Here is a 22,833-nt window from a genome sequence, read left to right on the forward strand (position 1 = left end):
ATATTTTTCTTTTTTCTTTTTTGTTATATATTTCTATCTTCTACTTGTCATGTTTTTCTTTATATATATATATATGTTTTCAATGATTTTAATATTTAAAAGTTAAAAAATTATTATATAATTCTTAAATATATATTGTAGCATTGTATTATTGTTTGTTGCTTAAAAGTAGCATTGCATTATTGATTATTGCTTAAAATTTCACAAATATATCTCATTTTTTATTAATCTTGATTATATAAGATATTTTTTATGTGTTTTATATTTTATATTTAGTTGAAAGAAAATTATCTTTAAATATTTAGTCTTTAAATAATATTGATTATATAAGAAAAAATTATTAATCTTGTATAGCGTATTTATTATTTATATTTTATGCCTTATTCTTCTTATTTTTTATCTTTCAATAAAAATTGACTAATTCCCGCCCTCCCATCACTATTTGTAATGTTAAAAACATTACTCCCTCACTGATCGTATATCGGATTTATTTCCAATTGTTGGCAAGGAGGTATTGAACCGGGCGATCTCGGCTATTATTCCAGCCAGTTATTACCTGATGCAACAACTACGTTTCAACATGTTAAAAATCATAATAGTTCACAAGGAGCTGCTGTGTATCGCATCCCAGTTACGGCTGGCAAAGTTTATGAGGTAATGGTCGCTTGGTTCAACCAGTCCAATTTTTATATATACTTTCGTTGATCAAGCTAGCTCCTTCACTGCAGATCGTTGGCCTGCAATTTTTAATGCACTGGTCACTGCTAGTAGCAACAGCAACGCTAAGTTCACAGGATGCACCTCAACTGTTGAAATTGGTGACGGAAATTTCCCTACATTTTCTGCCACAATCTCTGGTGCTCAGTTGCCTGTTTAATTGCTTATGTTATTGGCTGTCAAAGAATTACTAAGTAAATCAAGTGCATTTTGAACTGTAGTAGTCAATCACTACTCGACAAAATTGGGCAGCCAACGAACTTTTTTAAGTGTTTGTTACTGTGTTATGTTATATTTTTGTTTCCTATAGAACGCAGGCTTGCTCTATATGTAGCCATTGCAAATTTTAATTATAAATAAGGAATAATTCCCTTTGTTTGGTTTATAATATTGTTTGCTTGGAAACAAAACAAGCAAACAACAAGTTTTGGTTTTCGTCAAGATTAAAACTATAAAACATCTCCTCGGCTGCATATAAATAAGAATTTATTAAGACATGCAACATCAAATTTCCAAAAAGAGAATAAACAATGCCTTGGTTAATTTAATTTGAGTCTAAGTTTTATTTAACTAAGTAATAGCAGCATTTATTTGTATACAAATGGTATTCTTAAGTAAGAAATAAATTAAAAAACAACTATAGCCCCTAAATTATGAAGAATTGAAGAAGCATTAGATCGAGACACTGTTTGGAATTCCCTTGCCAGTGAGTCCACCTTCACTAGTAGGATAGAGCAAAGTGTAAGGCATATTGACTGGACCAACACGGTTCTTCAATTGCTCGTCCTTGTTCATCTCTACAATTCTTTCCTCAATTCCTGAAAGCCTCTTTCCGAATTCCTCAAAAGCTGCTAGTGGTGTTGCATCTGATGTCCATTCAGGAGTGTCTCTTTGCCCAAGATAAACCTCATCCGACGAGTGCCTTGACAGAATTTCTATCAAGGAAATTCCAAGGAGAGTCTGCAGCTGAGCAGTGATTGTTTTCAAGTAAGCCTTGTCAGGGTTCGACTCGAGCTCAGCATATTCAGGGGTGCCTTTCTCTGGCATGAACCTGCGGCTTATAGTTGGGCGGTTGGGGAGGTAGCCTGCATAAGGATATTGGCCAAAGTTAACCGCTGCATGGAGAGCAGAGGCGACCCATATGATGATGGTGCACGTATCTATCAACTCTTCACGGGTCTGCATTTTAGGCCACCATGGCTCATTTTTCTTGTCACCATGACCTTCCTCTCGGAGCTCCTTCCACCAGGCTTGAAGCTCAATGTCTTGTTGAACCATTTCATCCGTCTTGTAGTAGAAGGAGCAATAGTCTCTGACCCATTTTTCAATTGCAAACCAGATTTCCAATCCGTCAACAGCATATGGATAGTCTTTTATCAGTAGGCGAAGGCCATTTGGTGAGTTCTTATCATCAACTGCAACTCCTCTGAATAGAGAAGATGGAAGTTAAGTCACTTCCACAAAACAATAACTAAAAATGTACCCAAAAAATAATATAATTATAAAAGCTTTATATTTTAAGTTAGGACATAAGACCAATCTGAATCAATGTTCCATGGATCTCTTAATTAGAATAATTAACTGGTAAAATTTTGTAGTCCGGGCCAGCAATTACATACTCCCAATTAGTCCCTGATATTAGATTTGTTTTAAATCTAGAATCATTCTATAACCATGAATTTGTCAATACTACAGCTTCAGATATTTACCTTATCTTGAGATCTCTGGGAAGTGCCTGGTCAAGCAAATTCCAATTCTTATATATTACTGATGACATTTCCATGGCATATTTTCCAGGGAAAACTGTTAACTCTAAGATTCCACCTCCATTAATCAGGATCTGCCTGGCAAATGCGTTTATGTTCATTGTGTCACGGTAGTGAGGTTGGAGAAGCTTATAAATTGGATGAACCACACTTAGTTGCCTGTTTGTCGCAATCACAAATGGCTCAATCACCGCATGAGTATTCAACCTGTGACCAAATCAAAAACCACACATGAAAAAAATCCTTCTCAAATTGAAGCTAATCAATGATTAATTGCTATTTATAATTGAAGCCTTCTTCGGCAGATCCGTACCAATGGCTTATGAGCTGATGAACACCAGAGTCATTTACAGCCACATAAGCTTTAGCCAGCTGCCATATGGAACCTTCAACTCCATGTTCTGCTGGTGTGTAAACCTTGCTAACAGCACCAAGTGGATCCCCATTTGGATGCGGCAAGCTCAATTCAATCGCCAATGGTTTCAAAGTCCCGTCATTCCTCAAAAGCAAGACGGTCCTAGACGCGTAAGTCTTTGTTGTAGTAGAGTTTACCCTCCTCAGGTATGGCATAAGGGTGTCATGATGATCCAATATGAATAACCTGTTGGTCCTCAGTGCCTGTTCAACCAAATCCTTTCAAGTCAGAATAGTAATTTCAAAAGATAAGATGAATCAGATAACAATTCTGAAGCATTCAGATACTGTCCTTATGAATGAAATCAAGAAATGTACAAAACATTACCTCTTCTATGGTGAGCCCCTCTAGGTTATGCTCTATATGTTCCTTTGTTATAGCACTATTTTGATTACCATATACCTTAGGATCTAGCTTGCTTGTTGGAGGAAATTCCTGCAATTGACAAATAAAAATCAATAAATAAAAGGTAGAAGACATGTACCCGTTAACCATTGATATAAATTTCTATTTGTTTTCCTTCAATCTACTTTCCTTGACAAACAATAGGAAAAAAGGGAAAATAAAAGCTCATGATGGTCATACTTCAAGAAGACGAATAATAACAGGGTCTACTCCAGCAAGCATTTCTCTGGCGAATTCTTCATCAGTCCTCCATGCAGTCCTACTATCTGCTCCAATTCATTAAAAATATCAGAATAATTGATAACGCAGATTAGTATGTGAGAAGTCATGGATATTTTAACTCTCAAATTGGCAAAATCTTTTGATGCATACTTTGAATCACTTGAGGCACAGGGAATTTCAGTAGTTGTTCCCCATCAGTTCGGAAAATTTCTTTGAGCATCTCCAAGGGGATGTTCTTGATGATATTATCAAGCAAAGGGCCGGAAGGAAGCTTAACTCCTCCGTAGTAGAGATCATCTACATCCTTAAAGGAGTCGAATTCATTACGAGTACGGTCAGTTAGATCTTCTAGCTCAGGTACAATGAATTGAACAACAGATTTCAGTGCATAAGCAAGAAAATCCGACAACTTCAAGTGCCCAAATCGTTCATCTCTTGGAACATAAATGTTTAAGCTCATAAGAAGTGGTATCCTACTCTCGGTGTTAGGATCTGTTAATTCAATTAAGAACAGAAACCTTGTCAGACTCAAAAATAAATACACAGCAAACACATTTATTATTATGTAATTTCTTTACCTGTTTTCGCTGGTGGTCTGCCTGTTCTTCCTCTACGAGGATAAGGGTACTGTGCAGACCCTCCGAGAACCGGGCGGGCATATTCGGGACCCTTGTCCGGATTCCCCAGATCATTGTAGTAAGCATAGTCATAGACACGGTCCCATTCTTGGAGCTCTCCTTCTCCATTTCCTCTTAAGGCCCTGAGCTCTTCTTCTCTGTATTTACGCAGTGGCTCTGGCATCTCATGGGGAAGATATGTCTAGAAAAACATCAACCACTCGTTAGCAAAACACGACAGTAAACTGCTTAACTTGTCCTTGTGTGGTAAAAGAATTTAAGTTTTTACCTTGTTACTGAAGAAAATGCGATCTTTTTCGTACTTTTTGCCAGGATAAACCCAAGAGTTACAAACAAAGTGAACCGGACCATGACCCGGAACATGTTCAAGACTGACAGTCTTGAGGTAAAATTCACTATGATGATTGTTTTTAATCAGTAAACCTCCAGGTGTTCCAATTTCCTCATCCCAATCAAAGTTAACGCTGAATTTAGATTCCCCTGCGACTGGGGAAGCATCTGTTAAAGTCCAGTTGTCCAAATATGCCGGTTTTCCAAGCTTTCCTTGCAACCCATTAGCTAGCAACCAAAATTAAGAAATAAATATTAGTAAATAAAAGAAAAAAGAGAGAGAGACCAATAGGAAGAATTCCCATTGGCTTGACTTAGTCCTTGTAGGGTTCTCCATTTTCCAAGTCTATGATTTTTCTGACGACCACAAAGTGCATGCGAGTCGTAACCACTTTATCACAACAAAAAGGAAAAGGACGTACAGACACAGTCTCCAAGACCAGAGCGAAACAATCATCACGGGGACACTGTTTACTTGAGTGAATCAAAGGGTAAGGCAGACACTGTGTCCTAGCCAGCTGGGTACATGACCAGGCTGTTTCTTTGGAAACAAACACTGAAGGACAAGACAAAAGATAGAGAAACGTGCCCAATAATCGGCTTTCCCTTGTATCAGTTCACTTTCCTGGTAGGTGGTATATTGTTTCAAAGTCCTGGTTTAACAGGGTTTTTGCATGTTTGATTCCATTAATATTAATTGATCATCACATGTTTACTATACCCTTTGAAATTAGATTTTGAATTCATCTTATTTCTATGTCTTTTGGAGATTGCTATGACTAAATTACCCTACGGGAACGGAGAAAGATACTATTACTATACATTACATTCTTAACATAAAAGGTATATACATATATATATATATGCTCGTACATATATATATGCTCGTAAAATCAATAAAAGATATATGAAAATACAAAAGTCAGATGTGAATATTATTAAAAAGTGAATTTTAAAAAATATGTATTTTTTTATGTTTCAAAATTATAATTTAAAAAATATACTAATAACAAGTACCTACGTATACCGTATATGAGTATAATTTGGTTGGGGTTTCAATATATCTTTACTTTTTTCGAGTTCAAAATTCTCATTGGGTGAAGAAAGTGCAAGCCCTGTGGTGCTCGTGCTATGACTATTTGGTGCCAGTATGACGCAAACAAACAGATACCTTGCTGCCCAAGTCTGGGCAAATGGTCCGATGATGGAGCAATTTCCATCACTGAAATGACATATCCTTTTATTCTAAATAACTGTTTCTAAATTAAAAAAAAAAATCTAAGCATCGAAGATAGTTAGATTTTAATATACAATCCTAAGCATAGTTTCATCAAACGTTTAAGGATTTCTGCGGTTTCATTAATGGGGTAATCAAGCTTTGACCTTTTTTCTTTTTCAGCTTTCTGGGATGAAACAAAAGCAGGAGGAGGTTCAAGCAAGAAAAAACTCACCAGCGTCACTCTTTTCAGCACTGATAAGCTGCAAGGAGACTCGTTTGCCTAACAACTCATGAACCCCATCAAGGACAGATGCTTGGAAATCATTGAAGTCCAAAACGTTCTTTTTCATCAAAACAACAGTGCCCTTGATCTTCCCTGATGATGATTCCATCTCCTTGCTCCCATCGTCGCCGGTGACAGCGTTGAGTAGATGGCTGAGCATCTTAACTAAATTTGCTTCTCTATAGGAAGAAGAAAGAATACAAGATATTGGTGGTGAAAGAATATATTCCGTGCGTCTGATTTATTTGGTTGAGTTTCGAGAATTGAGATGAAGGGTTTGAAGCCTTGGGGGGCAAGTATTTATAGAAGAAAAGATTGGCCAGGCCAGGCCAATGTGGTAAGGACAAGGAAGCTAGCTTCACTTTTGTGTTCATATGGGGGGAGTTTCCCGTCGATTTCCCTTTGATTAAAGACTTGGTTGAATGTATAACTCACTTTGGGCTTTTGTAAGTTTATCTCATTGGATAAGTTGTCCTTTTGAGATTGACCAAAAGAATCAACTTCCCTCTTTAAAGAGCCTGTGCTTAAGCCAAGCCTTCCCTCACTTGGAAAGCAAAGAATTACTATAATTTTGATGAATGGTCATGCAAGCATTATTCATTTTACATTATCAATAAACCAAAACTTAATCATTTCGTATTTGTGTACTTGTTAAAAAAATGTATTCGAATTTCAATTTTTTCATCCGCAAAAAAAAAAAAAAACTTAAACGTGCCAATGATCTATTATTCTATTCTTTTTTTAAAAGGTAATGATCTATTATTCATTGACATAGTCGTCTTATGATCTAGGTTGGTTTAGGTTATCAGATCTTTTATTCATAGTTGGTGTGCCTAGGGTGGACTGATATATGAGAAAGTCTTTTGTTCTATTCATTTTCTTTCTTTTTGTACGAAAGCCAAAGACGACTATGTCACACACTAGAACCAATTATAGTTACTTTCTTGTGAAAAAACAAGGGGAAAAAAATAGAAACAAGGGGAAATATTGGAAATCTAATAGCTATTTAAGAAGCCAAGTTGTCATTTACGTTTTGTTAAAATTAAAAACCGAAAATCTATATCCACGCCAAGTACTGTAATTGGTAAATACACCAAATCGATGTGAGAAAGTGTATCTTTAAACTCGTTTGGAAAAAAAAATTAAAGCTAAACAAAATCTTATAACATGAATTATTTCTTTTAAGGTCTACATCGTAAGACAACGTCAATATTATGAAATATACATGCAATATGAATAGAGAAAATTATAAAGAATAATCTTTTTTGAAAAGCGCATTTCAAAAATAGTCATCAAAAAATTTAACAGTTTTTAGTCATATTTAATCATAACTTGACAAAAATACTCTTAAAACTATTTTAAATAAATTAAATCATTCATCGTAATTTTTTTTCATTTGTGATTCCAATTTCTCTCTCTCACCATTCCACTCTCTCTAATTTTATCAATTTCTCTCTTCAGTATTCGTCTACTATACTCTCGATTTCTCTCTTTCTCGTTTTCAGATTTCTCTTTCCTGTGCTTTCAATACATCAAGCAATGGTTTTTGACGTGCATATATGTAATTTTGTCCAACTTGATTAAAAATTATTAAAATTATATAAAAGTCTATTTTTTGAAACATTTTATCTATAAGGGTTATTTTTAAAAATGTCTCATATGATTACATACTTGGTAAAAATATGTATACCGTTCTGTCTATTAGTCTAAGGCAGACATTTTTTGAAAATGCATATGCATGTTGTTATAAATTAAAAAAAAAACAAATATCATATGAATTATTCGTGTGTGTATATATTTATACATATATATTCTCAAATTATCAAAAAATTTTATTTTTAACAAAGAATAATGCATACCCAAATATATATATATATATATATATATATATATATATATATATATATATATATACACACACGTGTGTGTGTAAAATTGTTTCTGAAGTTGAAGACATTAAAGAAATATAAACTTAAATTGTGGAAAGAAAGGGGAAAGAAAATAAAACATGTGTCATGACTTTCCCAGCACCATGAATTCTTAATTATTGTTAGAATCCAAGCAAAGAGATGATGGAAATTAAAAAATTAATTAATTTTGCTACTCAAGTATATATATATAGAAAAAGAAATTGTTTTCTAAGCAAAGATATGCCAAAATGCTTTTTATCAAAAGTGACTGGTTCTCAATCCGACAGGGCATCTTTGGCCTTTAACTCGAGAGGGAAAAACAAAAAAGAATTCAAAAGAATGGAATATAGTTGATATTTTTTATACTTAAAGGAGCCTGCTGGCAGAGATTGCATCCTTTTTCCTTTAGCTTTCCACCTACATTCTGGGTGCTTTTCTTTTTCTTTTTCTTATTTTTTTTCCTTTTTGAATATGTGCTATTTGTTTCCTTCTTGGTTAGCAGCCTTTTGAATTTTCAGAATATTAACATATAAAAAAATTTATTCTCTTTCCAATCACGTGCGCCAGTGTGATTAAGGCAAATAGAGAACACATATGTTCTCTTCGTTTTTTTTTATTTATCTTAATTTTCGTAAAAGTCAAAGAGAAATAAGAAAAAGAGACGAAGGAAGCAGGTTTTGTTTTTTTATATTGAAGTGACCCGTTTCGTGTTTCTTTTTTTTTTGGAGAAGTTCGATTTATATCCAAATAATATAACTTAACTTGAAAGTAACCCAGAGATGTAAATTTCAACATAAAACTAATTTTGTCTATTAAAGTTGAGACTCTAATTTAGATGTTTTGAATTTGAATTTTAAAATTAGATTGTAAGATTTATACGATAAGTAAATACTTATCTCTTATTATGTAAATCAAATCCGTATGCCTATGTATGAAATTAATAATTAATGTTAGTATTACACAATGGCACTAGTCATTTTTGACTGGTTGTTTTGAAGGGGTCTATTTTTGCCTTTTTCTTTAACCAAACTAATCTCACTCTAAGTAGTAATTTGACTTATAGTTAGCCATCAATTGAGTTTGGCAGGGGCCTACTACTTTTTGATTACCTTTTTATTTAACCATTGTAAATTTAATTAATTAATTTTTTAATTAACAATAATGCCCAAAAGTAGAAAATCTAGACCAACCATTTTCTCAATTAAATGATACTAAATATAACATTTATGTAACATTCAACAATAAGTCATTTAGGTGGAATTTGTTAATGGGTGCTATAAATCATGAAGAAACCAAATTTTAATGCATTGTTATAGAGGAAACCTAGATGAACTATGATGAAATATTTTTTTTACAGGATGGTCTAAATAATAGCAAATATCTTCGACAATTTATCTAAACAACAAATTTATTAGATTTTTCATTAAAATATTTTACATAGAAAAGATTTTTTTTCAACAAATTATTTTTTGATTATCAAATTAAGCTTATAAAAGTTTTGTTATATTTTCTTATAAACTAAGAAACTTTTTTTTTTAATTGAAGGAAGGGAAGTTTGAAGTTTACTCTTTAGACAGTAAATTATACACCAACCAATAAACCAAATACTCGAATGCTTATAAACTATAAAACTTGAGTTTTTCTAAAAACTAATTTTCAACATAACTTCTTATAAGATATATAATTATATATTTTGATTTTTTTTTCTTTTAGATAATTCACACGTAAGTAGAGTGTTTGATTCAATTATAAATGTATGTTTCTCCTATTACGTCTTCCCAAAAGATATATTTTAAAAGTTCGGTTCAAGTATTTACTGCACTTGTCATAATTTAGATAGGTAGTTAGGTACGCTTCCTTTAAAGGAAACATGCATTAGTTACAAAATTACTTTTAGAAATTATTCACTATTTTTTTGTGAAGAATTAGTAGTGACAACTTTTTCTATTAATGGTTTCGTTAATCTGATTGTTGAAGCAAAGGTGGTTGTTCCAATAAGGCTATGGTCATAAATGAGAGAGAATATACATAAATAAATAAATATATATATATATATACACGTGCCTAATAGCAATGGATAAACTCTGCCGGAAAATCTTCCATGGTGAGTCACGAAAGTTGCATGACTTTCAACAAAAGTTTAGTAAAAAGAAATATTAAATATTTCTAGAACTCGGCATTGTGCATGGACATTAATTCAAAGGATAAGAATCGAGCTACTTTCGTCTAGATTTGATAATTTTAAACATAACATATTAACATGATACGAAAAGATACAAAATTAAATAAGTTTGAGTTTAACTTTAACATGTTTCATATCATACACGAATAATATATTTAAAATATTTTTAAACATATTTAATTAATTATGTTAATCGTGTTATCATGTTTAATTGTGTTATTATGTTTAAATATGTATATATGATACGTTTATCAACTTGTTAAAAATTAATAGTCAAAAACTGTTTTAGCCTTACTTAAATAATTTTAAACAATTATTTCAATAAAATTTTTAAATTTTATAAAGATAATAATGTAATTATATCATGTTCAAATCCTAGTATTAAATTTTGTTTTGTTATATTTGATGTTCTTGTTATTTTGTTTTGTTATAATTATTTTTATAATTATTGATTTTAAATTTAAATAATAAAATTATATTTAATTGTAAATATTTTTATTTAATCATATTAAATGTGTTAATCGTGTTATTAATCGGATCATGTCATATATTGACACGTTTAACAAACGTGTCTAAACATGTCATGTCGTGTTACACGGTTATTAAATGTATACGTGTACGTGTTTCGAATTTTAAATTCGAATAGTATTCGTGTCGTATTTGTATTTAACTTTAACATATTTCGTGTCTAATCATATCTGACACGTTTAAGACACGAAAACACGAATTGCCATATTAACTTCTGTCTTAGTATTCGATTTAATAAATGATTTATGTATATCTAATCTCTATTTTTTATATAAAAAAATCAAATTGCGTTTACAAAGTGAAAAACCGTCAAATTCAAATTAATATTATAATAATTTAATAAAGTTTGGATATATCAAGAATCAACTATAGATATATATGAACAATAAAAAAATTCAAATCGTAATGAAAAAAAACTCTAAAATAATCAAGCAAGTTTCTAAAATTCTCATCCATTCGAAGAATTTGAAGTGTTAACGATTATTTTTAAGCAGAACCAAATTGGTTCACGTGCATTAAATATTTTTACTAATAGCAAGTTGCAATTTCAATGGCTGCTGCCAAGAATGGTACATTGAGTACTCACGTGAGTTTCACCTAAAATTGACTGCGATCACAAAAATCACAAGAATGGGTTGCCGTTGGCCTAACATTTGGTCAAGTACGCAGGCTTTGAATGAAAAAAAAAAAAAAAGAAAGAAATTTAAGTTATCCAAATAATTTAAAAATATTTAAAAAATCATGATTTTTCGATTAAAAAAGAAGTTTATTTTGTTCATTTGAATAAGAAATATTGTCACCTTTTTTGCTATCTCCCAATACTCTGTGTGTTCCTCCCTGTATGTGCAGTTGAACAATCCATCTTGGATACCATCATGCTCTTGAAGAAAGGAGTTACAAAATAAAAAACCCTCAGTCAAACTCAATTCAACACGTAAAATATGCAATTTGTATATAAATTATTGGGTTTTTTATGCACAAATGTTTTATCGAAATCCAATTTTTTTAAATAAAAAAAATACATGCATCTAAATCAGATATTCGATTTTTTTAAACCCATTACTAATTTAGGTACAAATTTTATGTCCGATAATTTTTTTGCCTTTTTTATGACGTTAATCACTTGTTTATACGCGATCAAACCTAATCCATTTAAATCAACTACTTCATTAATAATAATATGTTTTAGATATATCTAATAAATTAAAAAAATACCTTATGCATATAATGAATTTGCTACCCTATATTCTCAACTTAAAAAGTTGAGTTTGACATCATTTTTTTATTTAAAATTTTGTGTGATCGTGTATGCCTAATTAATTAACCTAATAAGTATAATATTTACATACACATTTCTTGGTTTATTGCTTTCATATCTACATTTTTGCTTATTCAATGAGGTAGGTGAAGATCAAATACCACTAATTATCGAATCATATAGTTATACTTTTGGGTCATTTTCAAACGAAAAAAAAATTATACTTTTGGGTAACACTTAACACTCAAAGACCATTGTATTGTAAAGTCTAAGTAGAATGGTAGACATTGACCTGACCAATGAGCTAGTTAAATTATTGCTAAAGAAGAAAATAGTGTCAATTTCTTCATTGAGTCTTCATCATAAAATAAAGATAAGACGTGGTCATCAAGAATGATCAACAAATAGATGAAGCATAGAAAGAAATAGACTTGATGCCTTGAACCATGCATCACTCTATAAAAAGTTCCAATAGAAATATAGGTTTGATTATGACAACATTAATGTCAAAGGCAAATCTTGAATTGAAAGGGGATGAGGCTAACGAATTGGAAAAAGTTGCTGCTTCTATTCTATGTGTTGTCTTAGACTTAATAACTAAATTTTGCATAATTTCAAGTCTAGGTCTTTAATTAAAAATTTTAAAATTTAAATTATTTGATTAGTCGATGAAATTGGGATTTTAGTCGATGAAATTGGGATTTTTATCGATGAAAAATCCATTGAAAAAACCTTTTTTTAAAAAAATGAGGCAAAGAATGAAAAGGTTTGATGGATGTAAATGTGAGGTCAAATTTTATGTAGTTTTCAGCTAACCTACTTAGGTGAGGCAGCAAATATTAAATGATAGATAAGTATTTTTTTTTTTCACAAATTTCATTTATTGAAACCAATAATGTAGGCTACCTAGCTTTCTTCTATCTTCCCCTTTCTTGCTTTTGGTTCCCTTCCTTTTCAACTCTAACTAACTTGAGCTTCTCCTTAATTTTCTACTCCCCTACTTTCCAATTTATTTCCCATTTTGAGAAATCAAATTTTTTTCTTTCTTCCAATGAAAATTAGCTTACTACTCCTTATCATTATTATAATTATTTTAATATAAGATGAGTTGAATGAAATTTCGTAATCACAATTGCTAACCCTAATTAGGGGTGAACGTTAATCGGTAAAAATCAAAATATTCGATCAAAATTTATTGAATTCGATTAATTCAATTTAGTTTTTTCTAATTTTAGTATTGATCGATTTGAAAGGATGGTTTATTCGATTATTTTGATCGATTTTTAGTATTCAAAATTTACAACAAGCTGACTTAAAACTAAAATCGAGATAAACCAATTTCAATTATTTTTCGTTTTTGAGGTATAATTTGGTTGATTTTAGTTTTTTTTAATTCAAAATTCAGTTAACTCAATTTTTGAAATTTTAAAACAAAACCGATTGATGCTCACTCATCAATCAGACCACGGGCTATTATTAGTTTTTTGGGGGCTTGATTGGGCTGAACTAAAGCCTAGATTAGTAGATGATCATTTTGGGCCTAACATTGGCCTTTAAAAGTCCAAAACCTAGACTGGGTCCTAGCCCACTAACACAACTATTCAAGACTACGGCCCATTTGTAATAGCCAACTGGACATAGTTGGGGTAGTTTAAGCCCATTGCAAGGTAAGTAGATGACTAGATGACCAGATCTACTTTTCTGCTGATCTGGCAAACATGCTGACATGGCGGCCTACAAGGAAAAAAAAAAAAACAGTTCCAATGATCTCGCTCCAGTTTAGAAGCAGAGGATTACTGTTTCTCCGCGTTTTTTCCTGCCTCTGTGCCCTCTATTTCACGCCAATGGTGCTCTCCCTGTGTCACATCCACTCCCACTTTTCTCTTTCAGACACCAAATATTCCCGGAGAATAATTTAATATTTTTAAATTCCCAAGCATCAAACTTTTTTTTTTTGAATTATATAAGTACTGTATAATCCAACTAGAGGCTGGAATTTCGAATGTGATCTCTGTTGTTTTTCCTTTTAGATGCCGACCACCCAAGAACAGAATCTCTTTCTTTCTGGTGAGTCACTGGCTCTGTTTCATTCCGATTCAAAAAACATTGGGTTTGTCTACTTTCTGTTTGGTTCTCGGGAAAATAATTTTTTTCTGAATTATTCTCTTGGAGTTTCCTCTGCCAAGTTCTGTATGTCCTTTTGTTTTCACCTTCTTAGTTTAATTTATTTGTTCGCTAGAGGTACAGAATGAGCTGAATTATTGTATATTTGTATTGGGTTTAATTGAGTTTTGGTTTAGGAGTAGTCAGAGAGCTTGATAGTTCTCATAAGCCCAAATTTTTGGAGTTTATCCATTTTTACTGGTTAAAGTAATTAACTTTAAGGACTTCACAAAGATCCCGCTTTTTGTTTTTGGTTATTTATAATTATAGGATCAAGAAGTTGCAAAACCAACATGTGTATCTATTTTTTTATTACTGTATATCTATTTTTTATTTCTCATTTACTTGTTTATTTGTGGATTTTCTATTGATTTTGGAGCATTAGCTTGAATGGCAGTAGTCGTGTGTTTGTTTTGGTAGGAGTAATCATCTGGTTTTTTATCTTATAGGACTTCGTGAGAAGCACAGAGAAGAATTGGAAAATCTTACATTAACAACTCAGCCCTTAAGAACTCTAAAGCTTTTTGTCTTTGCTGTTATCCAATGGATTCATCAAACAATTCGACTTCGTGCTGGTTGGTTCATATTTTCAAGCACTTTGGCTGGAAGTATCGGAATTCTAGTCATGACCATTGGAAGGCATCATGAAATGGTATGGTATTTTGCTGATATTGATTGTAGTGAATACTTCAAATTTAAACTTTAGAAGATTGTTGGCTGCTAGTTTTTTTCAAAGAATTAATAGTTGAGACGTTGAGTATTAAGCTTTTCTCATTTAAGTTGGAAGTGCAAAGCAATGTAATTGATCACAGTTTTTGGCTAGTCTGTTGGTTTGATAAGGATTTGCAGTTATCAGTGCGTTTTCTTAATAATATTTCAATTCATCCTTAAAATCTTTAATTATGTTTTGATTTATTTCTATATTCTGATGAATAATGATACTTTGGCAGATTCAAGAGCTTATTCATTATGTTGTATTTGGAGCCTGGTGGTTGGCCCTTGGGGTAGCATCATCAATTGGTCTTGGTAAGGGCAGTTCTTCTTTGTCACTATCAGATTTTTGCGGCTACTTTTATGATATTCTAGGCGCTTGTACCATTTTCTTATGAAGGATTCCATGCAAATTTTCCTCTCTTGCAATTATTGGCATGTTCTTTACCAATTGCTCATTGGCTTTTGAATTGTTTGAATGAGAAACTGTTGTGTATTCCCATAATTCAGGGATCGTCACTTCACTAAATGAACTGCTATATTCCTTTGGTGCTTGATGTTGTTTTTCTATCTTTTTGCTTTAAATAAGTTGCTGCTTATTCTTAATAAAATCATTTATACACCCGGACTTTTTTCAATGGGACTCTGAATTTATTGTGTTTCTCACAGGATCTGGTTTGCACACATTTGTGCTGTATTTGGGTCCACACATTGCCTTTTTTACGATAAAAGCTGTGCAGTGTGGCCGTGTTGATCTAAAAAGTGCTTTGTATGATACGATTCAACTGAACAGTGGTCCTTCATGGCTGAATAAAAATTGCTCTGAATATGGGCCTCCACTGTTCCCATTAGAACATGGTTCAAGAGTTCCACTCGGTAGCATATTACCTCAGGTTCAACTAGAGGCCATCTTATGGGGTATTGGAACTGCACTTGGAGAGCTCCCTCCATACTTCATATCTAAAGCAGGTAGTAAGGGCACAACTAATATCATTTTGTGTTTGCATATATATACTCTTTTTATTTCCATATGGATTATGGTTTATAATCTTGATTTTCCTACTTAAATGCTCTGGCAGCCTGCATATCAGGTAGCAATTTGGATATTATGAATGATTTCGATTCTTCTTCAATGGAAAATGGTGGTAACACAGCCAATCATCTGAAACAGATAGAATATTGGCTCCTTTCACACTCACAATACTTGAACTTCTTCACAATTTTGGTTCTTGCTTCGGTAATCTGGGATTCTTTTCTTCACAATTCTAGTGCTACTTTTGATTTTTGATTGTAACTTTGACCGATGGTATGAAGATTAGTTATTGTAGTAGCTAAGGCTAATTTTTCCAGATTAGCTGGAGTGAAAAAATCTGCTTCATGAATGAATGATGCTATCCCAAAAAATACTTCTCATTCAGGTAAATGATTAGAAGGTGATCTTAGCCTGATGAAATGCATTACATATCACCATGGTTATTTTTGTGGCTAATCATAGTAATGTACTACTGATAGGTGGTAATAAGCTTTGTGCTATACTGAATCAGAGGGTAGTCTTTCTGGTTTCTTAATAGTTTCCATCGTAACCTATTTGAATTTGTAATTTGATGATTAGAGTGGATATTTTCAGGTTCCAAATCCTCTATTTGACCTTGCCGGTATTATGAGTGGGCAATTTGGTATTCCATTTTGGAAATTCTTTCTAGCAACATTACTTGGAAAGGCGATCATCAAAACTCACATTCAGGTTTAAGCAGTCTCAAATTTCATATTAGGAGCTGTTTGGGCTACTTTATTGCTTTAAAGTTGTTGTTAATGTCTAAAAAAAATGTTAAAGTAGAAAGAAAAAAAGAACATCAAAGGGTGACAGTAAGCTTAAGCAGGATCGTAAATCCTGCAGCTAAGTGATGTGAACATTTATGCTGGTCCTGATTTTCTTTTCTGACATATGGTAGTTGTATCCTGTTTGTAATTGCAGACAGTTTTTATCATCTCAGTTTGCAACTATCAACTTCTTGACTTCATCGAAAACGAGTTGATTAGAGTGCTCAGCTTTATCCCAGGGCTGGCCACCATCCTGCCAAACCTTATCATGAAGCTACAGACTATTAGAGACAAATATTTGTCACCCTCTCCTCCTGTCTCCTCAAATATTAAGGTAATATATACACAGATGAATGTGATAATTATTCCTATGCAGGATGTCTTGGGTCTCTCTGGCAGTATTGCTCGCTCTTTTTTGCCAGAAGCAAATTTACCTTTTTGTGCTTTCTCTACAGGTGAAGAGGTGGGATTTATCACTTGCTTCAATGTGGAACACTGTTGTATGGCTCATGCTTCTAAACTTCTTCATTAAGATAGTAACAGCGACTGCTCGGAACTTTCTCAAGGAACAACAGGAAAAGGAGCTGATAACATTGTCAAACCACTATCCTGAATTGAATCCTTCAGCTTCTAAATCCATTTAGGCATGCTATAGTGTTAAAGACAGTTTTCCACATCATACTTTTTTGTGTTTAATTTGTATACAAAGCTTGAGGGAACAGAAGGGAAAAAGCAAGTAATTCCCAACTTCCATTCTTATTATTTGGATTTTGGACTTTGTCAGATCAACTTTATTGTCAAACCTCAGGAAATATAAATTAAGATTTAGCTTTATCTTCTATGTGAAGCTGGTTTTTTGTGAACGATCTCATTGATGCATTGTAGCATGAGGTAGAGCATTGTATAATTTCTATTGTTCACTTTTATGGTTGCCAGAGGTCAAGCTGTTCCTCATCTACTCATCAAGAAATCAATCTCTTGCTTTTTTAGTAAATTGATAGTGAACCTATTTAGAATCACCTAAGCCTCTTCAATAACAAATTTCGAGCTTCAAAGTAGGAGAAAAAGGAAATTGGAATTCCTTTGGAAGAGTATGCATTTACCCATTCCTGCCTTGGTCACTCTTCTTAAACTTTAGCAATTAAGGTGCTTTTAGAGTTGAAAACTCTGTGATCTCAATGCTGCAATTTGGATAAATTGAATTCGAATTATGTAAGTAGACATACGTCACTTTGAATTATGTAAGTATACATTCACTTGAATACATTTAGTATCAAATGAATTACAACAGCCAAGAACATTCCTTATCAAACACACACTCCCTTAGAACATAGTTCCCAACACAATTGAAGATTGAGAAGTTGGATGATATTAACACTTGACATTATGCTTCATTGCAACAACTTTACATGGAAAAACCGTGAACAGAACAACATATGCTATATAAAAGGAATTTGGTGGATTCTTGATGCCTTACCATCCATCAATTTGAAATACATTTCCAACTAGGCCAAGCCTATCTGCCTCTCCCAACTGAGGTCTGAAGAGAATTGAGAGAGTGCAGCTCGGGGATCACCATTTGAAATAGACAGATAGTATTGAGCAGTTCCATCATCAACTTGCATGCTTCTCTTTAAGGAGTCAATTACCCTTCTCTTGCCCCGATCAGAGGTCACCCTATTCAACAATGTTCCAGGCTTTCTGTCAGGCTTGCCATCGAGATACAGCACTGCCACTTCTCTCTTTGCGTAGGTATCCAACTCTATGTAGCAAGTCCCATTTATAAGAAGGTCGGGATTGCTTATAGGGATCAATAACCTCTCTCGTGAGTATATACCATGGTCACTCATCATGTTATTCAGGCGCTTTATGTCCATAACCTGCAAATACAAGGAAGGTATATTTAAAACACTAATTCACTTAACAGATAGTTAAGCACAAAGTTAACGTTGGAAGTACTAAGAGTAAAGGTTTCAGAGAAAATTGAATTGATAAATCTTCTCAAACATTAGCTAATCCTTTCAGGCACAGATTGTTTGTTGCACTTCTCATTGCACCAGATTGTAGTCTCATCTATAAACTCCAAATGCCAATCCATGATCAAGTTAAGCTTACCATAGTAACCAAAACCAGAAACTCTCAACCAGCCTGACACAAATCAAACCCAGCCTATTCCTACTGCTCTTGCCTGAAGGCTTAAGCCTCCCCATTCTCCACCCAAATCTTAATTCACCCACTACCACAGTCAAGTAACCGCATTATTGTATGCTCTTCAGACCAGTAAAGGTGATTCAAGTTTTACCCTTTAATCTCAATTTAAAGGAAGACAATTTTATCATTGAAAAAGGTAAATAATTCACCCAAAAAATTCAGAAATTTTACAGTTTTCCAAATTAATTCCTTCACTGTCTCATCGAACCAAAAACACCCTTTTTTGTTTTTACCTGAACAGAGTACTTAACAGCAAGGCTGGCAACACTCTCCCCTCTCAAAATCCGGTGCGAGATAGCGAACTTCCTAATCCCATTATCCCTCCAGAAACTTCCAGAACTCGGCTTCCCCAACACTTCCAGAAGCTTCCAAGGAGCCTTGAATGCCTCAACGACCATCTCGTCATCGGAAGCGACGGCATTCCAGGCCTTGCAAACGCAGCTGGCACGTGCCAAATCGGTGAGCGAGAGCTTCTCGAAGATGAGTCGGAGAGTGTCGCGGCACGTCAGGGCTGAGAAATGGGAGTTCATAGGGGAGATGGTGGCGGTCGAATCGGTAACGGTGGGGCTCGAGGAGGAAGAGAGAGGGGTCGTGAGGGCTGACTCGTCGTCGTTTTGATCGCAGCAGCAGCTCATTTTTGCATACAAAAAGAGATGGAAATCTCTTTGGTCTTTTCTCAACCCATCTAACGGTGAGGTTGATGAAGGCTTTGAACGGTGGTTGCAGCCTTGTGGGAAGAATATATTCCAAAAGGAACACGAAAAAGAAAGCTTTTTCTATTTTAGCTAAATTCCTTTTACATTGTAGTATTTAATTAATTTTTTGTGAATAAATTTTATTTTAAAAAATTAAATAATTATTCTTAATTAAAATATTAAAATATTCTTAAATGTGAATAAATTAATTAATTTTTAAATTATTTTAATAATTTCAAAAGATAAAATTAACGGTATAATATCTCGTGAAAACAGAAATTATTTACAAAATTAATTATAAAATATAAAAAATTATGTGACAAAATAAAACTATAGTTGAAGTTTATTTTATACTTTTTTTTTCTTACTTTTGAACAAATTATTAATTTCATTTGTACATTCAAAAAAATAAAAGAAATTTATTGTTGGAAAGAAAAGAAAAAAAAAGCCCAATACTTGTTGTCTGGACAGCCCATTGGACTTGGTTGGGCTAATAAGGAGCCCAACTCAGTAGAAGACACTTTTGGGCCTAACTGAGTAGGCTTAGATACTTGAAATTATGCCTTGAGAAGCTGGTCCTTGATATTCTTATAACAACACTTATCCTTGCTTTGGAAATTGCTTTGCTTTGTGTCACATAAAAATATGTAAGTCTAACGAGCTTTCAGAAAACAATGCTTATAGGATTACAATTTAATGGAGGAACCTTGAACAACAATAAGTAACTTAAAAACAGCATAAAATTACCACATGTGGCTAATAGGCACACCTAAATCTAAACCTTCAACTTAAACCCAGTCCAGTAAAATAGGAAGAAACAGGTCAAGTGCCCCATGTGTGACCAAGCCCGTATGCATCCATAAAACCAGCTGCATGAGCATGATCATGACCATGGGCAGAATGGCCATGGCCATGACCTTGACCGTGATGATGATGATGATGATGATGGTCAGTGTCTTTTGCTTCATCAAACATCTTCTGGATATGCTCAGGGATGGGCTCTTCCTCAACCTGTCTAACTGTTTTTGGTAATGAAGATACAAATTGAGCTACATTCTCAGCTAGTTCACCAGCAGCATCTCCCTGAGATCACAAAGACATAGCGTGCATGCATTCAAAATGCAACAAATGCATGTAATATTGACAACATTTAATGAAGGGTGCATCCATAAAACTAATCTATGATGCTTTTGATTTAAATTCCACAGGGTGCATCCATGGTCCTATAAATTTAGAAGACTGCAGTTGGCAAGAGACATGCAATATAGGGGATTATTTCATCAATTTGAACTGAGAGAACATGATTCAAAAAGTATGTAAAAAACCAAGAACAAAATGCATGCAAATATAAATAATTCTCAAAGCAGAGGAAGTGGTTTCAATATACAAGGTTATTTTTTCAATCTAGCCAATCAAAACCTTATTAATTTGGGAAGACGGGATTAGCAACAGAATTCCCAATAATTTATTTAAATAATTCATTCACCATATTCCAGGGCCTAGCCTGGTGTTGGTTGCACTCTCCAAGACCCCAACCAAACAATCTAATAAAGACATACAATCAATCATGCATGGATTAACCAACAATAGAACATGACTGCATATATATGGTTTCATATGAAAGCTAAAATCATAGGTCAAAAACGAGACATAAAATCTGCCCTTTCCTTATTCATACAAACAAGTCAGAATCAATCACAAACTCATTGAAAAGCATGCCTATAAACATCCAAAAGCAGCTAAATTTTGATAATTCTACTATGACATGTAATGATATAAAACAAGAACAACAGAAAGAATATGTTGAAAGAGTAAAAAAATCCTTACCTGAGGCCATCGCCCTCCAGAATGTGCAACAAATTTTGCCTTAGGAAGTGCCTCTGCGATCCGTCGACCCTCTTTCCTCCATTCGTCTGACCAACCACTAGACCAAAGGACCTGCATTGGCATACCTTTTATACCATCCAAACCACCCCATTCTTCTACATCAAAACTATAATTCAACTTCTTCCCTATCCCCACAACTGCTCTTCTTGCATCCCATCCCTTCAAAAGCACTCTATGTGCCTCCAACTCAGACCAACCAATCCCCTTTGAGCAACACAAGTTTATCAACCTTGCAAACACAAATGAAAACCTCAACACAACTTCACCAACCACAGGTATGTTCAAACCCCACAAAGGTAAAGCTGGTTTTAGTCCCGTATCAATAAGAGTTACACTTCTGATAAACCTTGGATTCTCAGAAATCCAATTTGCAGCCATGACAAAAGCAGAATCATGTAAAACTAAGTGCACAGGAGCTACTCCCATTGTTTCTATAACCTGCCCCAAAACCCTTCCCATCTCTTCACTTCCCAACGCAATAACCTTGACACTCTTTTTAACCAAAACTCTAGACTTTATCTCTTCATAAGGGAGTTCACCAGTTTCAACCATTTGATCAAAAGCCCAAAATATACCCTTTTCTTGAATCAAACTATAAACTTCCTTAAACCTCCCTAAAACCCCATTTGTTCCTTCTTCAATCTCTACTCTTGATTTATCTGAAAACCCATTTCCAGGCAAATCAAGGGCTATAACAGGAACCCCTTTTGAGCCTAAAAGTCTTATGATTTCACTATAAGAAAAAGAACTCAACCCCAAGCCATGAACAACCACAACATTCTCAGATGAAGAAAACTGACCATTTTCAGTAACAAAAACTTCAATTGGTGATTGGTTTGGGTTCGTTTGGACCTTAATGATTCTACCATTTGAGTAGTGTTGGCGCAGGGAACTAGGCAAAGAAAGGAACCAGGATTTGGGGTCTGGTGGGGACAAAGAGGAAAAAGAGACGAAAAGGAAAGTGATGAGAGAAATAGTGAGAGTGAAGTAGAACCAGAAGGCAAAAGGGCTTTGAGTTTGGGAGTTTGGGTTAGGATTTGAAGCTGGTTTTGAAGGTTTTGAGTTTGGATTTGAAGTTGGTTTCTTCGGTGGTTTCTTGTTTTCTCTGGTTTTGGGTGATTCTGGCTCTTGCTCTTCTGTTATGATCGCCATTTGATAAGCATCAACTGTAAACTTCAAGATCTAATCTTTGAAACACAACACAAAGAAGAAAGTTTAAGAGCTTAGTTTGAAATGTATACACTTTCAACCAGTAAGAAAGAAGACTAGACTTTGAGATTTGAGATCAAGCTGGAGAATATCCAATGTCCACTTTAAAAAGCAGGCCTTTTTTAGTTGCTCTCTTCAGTCCTTACACGACAACGTTTGGTCCTTCTGGTTTTACACTCTATCTACTTTCCCTTACGAAACAGAGACTGTTAAATAAGTAAAGAATTGAGATTTCAAACAGTAAAAAACGACAAAACAGGCCT

At 33.7% G+C, this 22,833-nt stretch overlaps 4 protein-coding genes across 4 annotated transcripts; 1 reads left to right on the forward strand and 3 right to left on the reverse strand.

Annotated features, from left to right (window-relative positions):
* Positions 1 to 1,256: 1,256 nt before the first annotated feature.
* LOC18600371 (putative linoleate 9S-lipoxygenase 5) lies at positions 1,257 to 6,366 on the reverse strand. Its single transcript, XM_007030755.3, has 9 exons — positions 5,945 to 6,366; positions 4,432 to 4,721; positions 4,104 to 4,344; positions 3,676 to 4,017; positions 3,484 to 3,569; positions 3,226 to 3,333; positions 2,797 to 3,101; positions 2,427 to 2,690; positions 1,257 to 2,143 (listed from the first exon to the last, which is right to left on the reverse strand). Exons 1-9 carry the CDS (start codon positions 6,153 to 6,155, stop codon positions 1,390 to 1,392), a joined length of 2,601 nt encoding a protein of 866 aa, XP_007030817.3. The 5' UTR covers positions 6,156 to 6,366; the 3' UTR covers positions 1,257 to 1,389.
* A 7,312-nt stretch (positions 6,367 to 13,678) lies between these two features.
* Positions 13,679 to 17,415, forward strand: LOC18600372 (vacuole membrane protein KMS1-like). Its single transcript, XM_007030756.3, has 8 exons — positions 13,679 to 13,940; positions 14,486 to 14,688; positions 14,987 to 15,062; positions 15,417 to 15,716; positions 15,827 to 15,984; positions 16,375 to 16,491; positions 16,723 to 16,902; positions 17,024 to 17,415. The coding sequence occupies exons 1-8, from the start codon at positions 13,904 to 13,906 to the stop codon at positions 17,210 to 17,212; spliced, it is 1,260 nt and encodes a 419-aa protein (XP_007030818.3). The 5' UTR covers positions 13,679 to 13,903; the 3' UTR covers positions 17,213 to 17,415.
* A 390-nt stretch (positions 17,416 to 17,805) lies between these two features.
* Positions 17,806 to 19,539, reverse strand: LOC18600373 (peptidoglycan-binding LysM domain-containing protein). The gene is made up of 2 exons (XM_007030758.3): positions 19,013 to 19,539; positions 17,806 to 18,448 (listed from the first exon to the last, which is right to left on the reverse strand). The coding sequence occupies exons 1-2, from the start codon at positions 19,412 to 19,414 to the stop codon at positions 18,074 to 18,076; spliced, it is 777 nt and encodes a 258-aa protein (XP_007030820.3). The 5' UTR covers positions 19,415 to 19,539; the 3' UTR covers positions 17,806 to 18,073.
* Positions 19,540 to 20,080: 541 nt separating this feature from the next.
* AXR4 (alpha/beta-Hydrolases superfamily protein) lies at positions 20,081 to 22,661 on the reverse strand. Its single transcript, XM_007030760.3, has 2 exons — positions 21,302 to 22,661; positions 20,081 to 20,557 (listed from the first exon to the last, which is right to left on the reverse strand). Exons 1-2 carry the CDS (start codon positions 22,511 to 22,513, stop codon positions 20,297 to 20,299), a joined length of 1,473 nt encoding a protein of 490 aa, XP_007030822.2. The 5' UTR covers positions 22,514 to 22,661; the 3' UTR covers positions 20,081 to 20,296.
* Positions 22,662 to 22,833: the final 172 nt, after the last annotated feature.

This window comes from Theobroma cacao, chromosome 5 (genome assembly GCF_053813885.1).
Source record: "Theobroma cacao isolate CCN51 chromosome 5, ASM5381388v1, whole genome shotgun sequence".
NCBI classification, from domain to species: domain Eukaryota; kingdom Viridiplantae; phylum Streptophyta; class Magnoliopsida; order Malvales; family Malvaceae; genus Theobroma; species Theobroma cacao.

Excerpts from the sequence above, each read along its gene's own strand:
- LOC18600371 (XM_007030755.3), bottom strand. The coding sequence starts at position 6,155 with ATGCTCAGCCATCTACTCAACGCTGTCACCGGCGACGATGGGAGCAAG. Across the intron at positions 4,018-4,103 it reads CAGACCACCAGCGAAAACAG|ATCCTAACACCGAGAGTAGG; the intron begins GTAAAGAAATTA and ends TTGAATTAACAG. Across the intron at positions 3,102-3,225 it reads AGGGGCTCACCATAGAAGAG|GCACTGAGGACCAACAGGTT; the intron begins GTAATGTTTTGT and ends TTGGTTGAACAG.
- LOC18600372 (XM_007030756.3), top strand. The coding sequence starts at position 13,904 with ATGCCGACCACCCAAGAACAGAATCTCTTTCTTTCTG. Across the intron at positions 14,689-14,986 it reads TTGGAAGGCATCATGAAATG|ATTCAAGAGCTTATTCATTA; the intron begins GTATGGTATTTT and ends ATACTTTGGCAG. Across the intron at positions 15,063-15,416 it reads AGCATCATCAATTGGTCTTG|GATCTGGTTTGCACACATTT; the intron begins GTAAGGGCAGTT and ends TGTTTCTCACAG.
- LOC18600373 (XM_007030758.3), bottom strand. The coding sequence starts at position 19,414 with ATGAGCTGCTGCTGCGATCAAAACGACGACGAGTCAGCCCTCACGACC. Across the intron at positions 18,449-19,012 it reads CTGTTAAGTACTCTGTTCAG|GTTATGGACATAAAGCGCCT; the intron begins GTAAAAACAAAA and ends TTGTATTTGCAG.
- AXR4 (XM_007030760.3), bottom strand. The coding sequence starts at position 22,513 with ATGGCGATCATAACAGAAGAGCAAGAGCCAGAATCACCCAAAACCAGA. Across the intron at positions 20,558-21,301 it reads CTGGAGGGCGATGGCCTCAG|GGAGATGCTGCTGGTGAACT; the intron begins GTAAGGATTTTT and ends TTGTGATCTCAG.